The sequence below is a fragment of the Oncorhynchus nerka genome, linkage group LG7 (genome assembly GCF_034236695.1).
Source record: "Oncorhynchus nerka isolate Pitt River linkage group LG7, Oner_Uvic_2.0, whole genome shotgun sequence".
Classification (NCBI taxonomy): domain Eukaryota; kingdom Metazoa; phylum Chordata; class Actinopteri; order Salmoniformes; family Salmonidae; genus Oncorhynchus; species Oncorhynchus nerka.
In genome coordinates this window covers 54861734-54868074 of record NC_088402.1, presented here as the reverse complement: position 1 = coordinate 54868074, position 6341 = coordinate 54861734, and the positions used below count along the sequence as shown (strand labels likewise).

Sequence of the window (6341 nt, the reverse complement as noted above, 5' to 3'; positions counted from 1 at the left end):
TGCGGGACTGGAGATCAAGGCTGATGCAGGACTGGAGTTCTAGGCTGACGCAGGACTGGAGATCTAGGCTGACGCAGGACTGGAGATCTAGGCTGACGCAGGACTGGAGATCTAGGCTGACGCAGGACTGGAGATCTAGGCTGACGCAGGACTGGAGATCTAGGCTGACGCAGGACTGGAGATCTAGGCTGACGCAGGACTGGAGATCTAGGCTGACGCAGGACTGGAGATCTAGGCTGACGCAGGACTGGAGATCTAGGCTGACGCAGGACTGGAGATCTAGGCTGACACAGGACTGGAGATCTAGACTGATACAGGACAGTAGATCTAGACTGATACAGGACATCTAGATTGATACAGGGCATCTAGACTGCATCAACAACATTTCATAGAAAATATGAGTACATTTTTATAGAGGTATGATTTTATTGTAAACGCAATAGCATGACCCGTAAGAATACAAAGGTAATGTTGAACGGTGAAGTCATTTCAATTGATATGACTGCAGTGGCATGTAGAATGTGTTTACATAGTTTGAGGATACCAAGGTGTGGACCATAATACAGGTCCGTCACAACATGGCCCTGTAAGCAGTAGAGCTGAGTAGCTTGAAGAAAAAGGGAGAAAAAAAAGTGTGCCAATAAACAAAAATGAGCTGTAAAAAGAAACGTCCGGTACTGCAATGTTAGGAACTGAACACACAAAAACTGTTGACGAGAAACGATGACAATGTTAACCACGAATCCTATGAATAGAATATTTTGTTTGTTTGATCTACTTCACGTTCTCAGTTGTACAGACAACAACAACATCCACAGTCTCCAAAGTAGAATAGTTGTCTCTTGTTCACGACATTTCTTTGTTGGAAATAGAAACACCTCTTAAGAGTTTCTGTTCCACAAACATTTCTTATACACTGGTACGACAGTGTCTTGAGCCCCGACCTGATAATCCAACCGGTGTGTCAGAGCTTCAGACATAAGTCTGTGTTCAGGCGTAGAGCTGTGGCTAATACGAGCAGTAGAGGTAGGAGAGGTGCCTTGAGTGATGGTCCGCTGTGGTCTGACAGAGCGAGGGTGGGCCTGGTCCCTTGGTTCAGCTCACTCGACAAGGGGGAATTCAGCGTGGGGGGAAGGACTCCCTGTGCCCTGTACTTGGGGAGCTCCTCGTCGGCGACTGCCCCCTCCAGGGACTCATACCACTGGCACTGGAAGTCCCTCTTCCAGGCCTCCAGGTTGCCAGGGTCCAGCTGGCCTGTGGCCTGCACCCCCTCCACCTTCCCCTGCGTCATCACGAAGTTGGAGGGCGGCAAGTGCAGGTAGGCGGAGCTCTCGGGTTTGCGGCGCACGCAGCGGCCACGCCCCTGGCACAGGGAGACGCCGCACAGGTGGGCGGCCGTGGTCACGTTGACGGCGTAAAGGCCCAGGACCTCACGCACAAACGCGGCCAGCTCTGAGCAGGCTCTCTGGGGGCAGACAGAGGTGAAATGGTTGTCATTCACAGACCTCGGACCCAGTTACAGTTGTCTGACTGACTGACTGACTGTATGGTACATTGAAGAGGCGTGTACTGTACCTGAGTCCTTGTAGAGAAGACACCTTGATCTTTCTCCCAGAGGACAACCCCTGCTGCCCCCATGGCAGCACTCTCACCAATGGTGTTGACCAGGTCCACCTAATGGAACATCACTCAGTTATACACTGGTTACAGATCCAGCAGACTAAGAGAAACCACTTTCAAAAACATGGTAACGTCTACTTCCACCCAACACTATCTCTCACCTCAGACAGGAAAGTATTGGTCGATGTATAGACACTCCTGACCAATGGGAACACAGGAAGGTCGTAGGCGGTCCCGGCCAAGCTTGCCACTCTCAGTGCCTCTCGGATCTGATTGGACGTGTACAGTCTGGCCCCTGAGGTCCCACCCTGCAGCTTCTCTAGTGTGAGGGCGGGGTAGAGAGCAGAGCAGCATTTCCAGAGCCACAGCAGCTCGTCATTCAACGCCATCTCGGCGGCGGGACAGCGACCCGTGTAATTGGACAGCGACTGGGCGGGGCCGGAGTTGTAGCAGTTGGGGTATGGGGTCACGCCCCACAGAGCATTGGGGCGGAGCCTCCTCACCTCCCACAGCGTCTCCATGAGGATGGACTGGGACGCTGCCTCAAAGTCCACCTGGGGAACGGGATGACATCATCATTATGAGACAACTGTGATGTTGAATAGCATTTGTTACATCTGTTTCTCCTATTACTCTAAACTGCCATGGATGAGGATCTTACCTGAGACCACTTCTCCACCTCCTCCGTGGTCCAGTCAGGGAAGAAGGTCCTCAGCAGAGCCCTGGAGCCCTCCAGGTAGATGCCCTGTTTCTCACGGTTCCTTCCCCACTGCGGGGACCACTGGCCCCAACGCAGTACTCCCAGGCCCTGGTAACCTATTGATGGTAGCGCTGCCGCCAGATCCTCCCCTGTCTTCTGGAGGTGTCCATCCAGTCTGGTGTGTTGGGGAAGGCCTCCGTTCACCGGCTGGTCCTGGTTCGTGTAATAGGGGTACTTCCCCAGAGTGTCCTCATAAAACATGGACACGCTGCCCTCTCTCTCCATCCCAAAGGCTCCTGGGTCAGGTCGTCCAGGACACGCCTTGTTGGGGATTCCCCATAGTACTAGAAAAGGCTGCCCTGGTGACAGAGGGGTGCGTGCCGGCTGTGGGGGACCACCAAGGCAGGGGGATGTAAGGAGCATCAATCCCTGGAGGAGGAGTGGTAGTAGGGCCCTGTGTGGCCCAGCTCTGAGCCCGGCCCGGAGCTCCAGCTCAGTCCACGCCATGGAGCTGCCTGCTGCCTCTGTGTATCACCACGCCTCCAGGCCCTCACAACCAACCATAGCCCTGGGAACACAACACGGCACCCTCAGCTGTCTACATGCCAACACTAACGTTACATACCTATTATCACATTAGAACATTGCATACCTGTTATCACATTAGAACATTGCATACCTGTTATCACATTAGAACATTCCATACCTGTTATCACGTTATAACATTGCATACCTGTTATCATGTTAGAACATTGCATACCTGTTGTCACGTTATAACATTGCATACCTGTCACTGAATCAACAATAAAAATGAATCACAAGTCAACAAACAAATCATATTACCAGGCTGCGCAATGGCAGCAAGCTGGCCCTTGGATGTACACAGAGATACTGTAGACTTCATCACTACTTGTATTTGTGAGAGGTATTGACATGTTGAAATCCCCAAGCTGTCTGTTTAAACTACTGACGAACAGCTCGGACACCCATGCATACCCACAAGACATGCCCCCAGAGGTCTCTTCACAGTCCCCAAGTCCAACACTGACTTTGGGAGGCACACACTACTACATAGAGCCATGACTACATGGAACTCTATCCCACATCAAGTAACTGATGCCAGCAGTAAAATGAGATTTGAATAAATAGATAGACATTGACTGGCGGGGACTGTGAAGCAACACAAACATAGGCACAGACACATGCATACACACACACGGTATCATACGCACTATACACATGGATTTAGTACTGTAGTGGTGGAGTAGGGGCCTGAGGGCACACAGTGTGTTGTGAAATCTGTGAATGTATCGTAACGCTTTTAAAATGATATAAACGGCCTTAATTTTGCTGGACCTCAGGAAGAGCAAGGCAGCAGCTAATCTGTAAAAACACAAATACAAATCCCTAGTCAGCCCCATGTCGCCGCCAGACATTCTCATTGACTCGTGTGATTCTTTTGCAAACTTATTGTCCTTCCAAGAGTAGGCCTAAAACAACAAAAGAAGAGGCGATTGGCTGGGTGAATGAGGCGTGTGTGTGTGTGTGTGTGCGTCAGTGGCATCGCCATTAGAGGAGACTAGACGGGAGGAACAGAATGCCTCAAAAAGGTAATTAACAGGAGTTAATTGGATTCATTAGTGCCGCCCATGTTGGCCATCAGGATCTCTAAGACGCTCTGCAAGGATTCTCAGCAATTACTCTGTAGCGTAGCAGAGGGAGCCATGCCAAAAAACAACGAGACAAACCAACACCACACTACCCTTATTGATCCCAATCGTTAGAGCCCTGTGAAAAACAGAGAATCCATAGGACCGTAAAATTGTAAATGTGTCCTTTTTTTGGGGTGAAGCTCTAATCCTTGAGCAGTAATCTGCTTTTGTTTGTTTTACTGATCAGGCGTGAAGGGGAGGGGACACCACAAAGCATGTGGACATGTAGGATTCTGTGTAAATCGGATTAACTACCATGGTTTTAGAAAATCAGTTAACCAATATCGTGGATAAGAACCCATTGGGCTGTGCTTTCATATATACACTAAGTGTACAGGACATTAGGAACGCCTGCTCTTTCCATGACATAGACTGACCAGGTGAATCCAGGTGAAAGCTAGGATCCCTTATTGATGTCACGTGTTAAACCCACTTCAATCAGTGTAGATGAAGGGGAGGAGACAGGTTAACCTCTAAAAGTCTAAGCCTTTGGGGGGGACAAGGTCTTGAAGTGTCTTTCCTACAACTAGGAGATATAAGTAATCTAAGGAAATGTTTTTGTTTTTTGGACACATATTTAACCCAAAACGACCTCTATACTTACATTCATTTTTTTTTTTTAAACAGTACCAGATACCTTCAGACGAGTCCTGTGACACTGGTGGGGGTGTAGCATCTCGTCTTTCAATGCTGGGGACATGTTAGTTTGTAGCCCAAACGGTTCGGACTCCACAGACAGAAGATCCTAATGTTTTGTACACTCAGTGTGTATATTTGTCCCAGCTATGTGGTCGAAAAATAAGGTACCTGTTATTTTGACACATTCAATTCACCCTAATCCAAGTCACTCCCTGCCTTGAAAAAAAGGACCGGAGTACTACAGTGCCAAACATAGACCCTTAGGAATCCCCCTCTAAACTTGGCAAAATATACATTGATTCGGGATGCCTTATTGTTGCGGCAAAAACGTATCCTGCTCTTTCTGTGGAACTGCAACGTGGGAGAGGATGCGGATCATTGACAAATACACGTTTACGGAACGAGCCAATGTCTCATCCTTCCCAGAGTTTGTCTGAAAGGCTAAAAGATGCTGTAGGGTGCATGATACGTGCATTCTTTAAGTGTTGCTAAGCTCTGTATAGCACAGTAAGAGCAGAAGGCCCACATGCAGAGAGAGCACCACCATCAGCTGGAGACACCATACCACTACATCTCCATTACCACTCCATAGTAATGATGGAGCTAGTGGCGTCAGAGGTGGCTTAGGCTCCCTGGCTCCACTGTCTGACAGAAGGTCAAAGGTCTTAGGCTGCAGGTCAGAGGGTCACTCACCTCTGATTTGCTGGTCCGGACAGACGGACACTCCCTGGATTCACCTGATGCTAGCTAGCTAGCGAAGCTCTGCCGGACTGGGGGGAGAGGCGCTGGTCAGGACTAACAGGACGTCAACCGCTCCCAGGTTCTTCAAGGTGGTCAAGGAGAAGATGCGTCTGGTGTCTGGTGTATGTGGTATCCAGGTAGGCTTCCCCACAGACCGGTGTCCTAACGCCCCAGGAAGCTTCAACCCCAAGGCATGTACTGTTCTGGCAGCAGGAGGAAGCCAGGGAGTCAGTCAGGTTAGTGTCTGACCAGGGAGACATGGGTGGACAGGTGGTGTGGGGAACTGTAGGGGGGGAGACCCGTGGTAGACAGCCATCCAGCCGGAGAAAGAGCCAGTGTGGAGCAGGGAAAGGAGGGAGAGCCAGAGTAAGTGACAGGAGGCAGGTTGAAGCAACTTCACCTTCACCAGGGTAATCTGGCTGTAAGCAGGGTCAGTGCCGACCACAACACTCGAATGACCGCCCGTCCTGACCATAATCCCATAATCCAATGGGAGGACTGCCCCAACGCTTTCCTATTTGCACGGACGGAGCAGCTCACATCTCTCTCTCCTTCTCCACTGATATATATACACTGCTCAAAAAAATAAAGGGAACACTTAAACAACACAATGTAACTCCAAGTCAATCACACTTCTGTGAAATCAAACTGTCCACTTAGGAAGCAACACTGATTGACAATAAATTTCACATGCTGTTGTGCACATGGAATAGACAATAGGTGGAAATTATAGGCAATTAGCAAGACACCCCCAATAAAAGAGTGGTTCTGCAGGTGGTGACCACAGACCACTTCTCAGTTCCTATGCTTCCTGGCTGATGTTTTGGTCACTTTTGAATGCTGGCGGTGCTTTCATTCTAGTGGTAGCATGAGACGGAGTCTACAACCCACACAAGTGGCTCAGGTAGTGCAGCTCATCCAGGATCCAC

General features: G+C 49.6%; 1 protein-coding gene across 1 annotated transcript; it reads right to left on the bottom strand.

The window, feature by feature from the left end:
- Nucleotides 1-417: 417 nt before the first annotated feature.
- Nucleotides 418-5859, bottom strand: si:dkey-72l14.3 (Glyco_hydro_56 domain-containing protein). The gene is made up of 5 exons (XM_029664112.2): nucleotides 5365-5859; nucleotides 2282-2888; nucleotides 1782-2174; nucleotides 1576-1674; nucleotides 418-1465 (listed from the first exon to the last, which is right to left on the bottom strand). Exons 2-5 carry the CDS (start codon nucleotides 2825-2827, stop codon nucleotides 965-967), a joined length of 1539 nt encoding a protein of 512 aa, XP_029519972.2. The 5' UTR covers nucleotides 2828-2888; nucleotides 5365-5859; the 3' UTR covers nucleotides 418-964.
- Nucleotides 5860-6341: the final 482 nt, after the last annotated feature.

Excerpts from the sequence above, each read along its gene's own strand:
- si:dkey-72l14.3 (XM_029664112.2), bottom strand. The coding sequence starts at position 2,827 with ATGGCGTGGACTGAGCTGGAGCTCCGGGCCGGGCTCAGAGCTGGGCCA. Across the intron at positions 1,675-1,781 it reads CCAATACTTTCCTGTCTGAG|GTGGACCTGGTCAACACCAT; the intron begins GTGAGAGATAGT and ends ATGTTCCATTAG. Across the intron at positions 1,466-1,575 it reads TCTTCTCTACAAGGACTCAG|AGAGCCTGCTCAGAGCTGGC; the intron begins GTACAGTACACG and ends GTCTGCCCCCAG.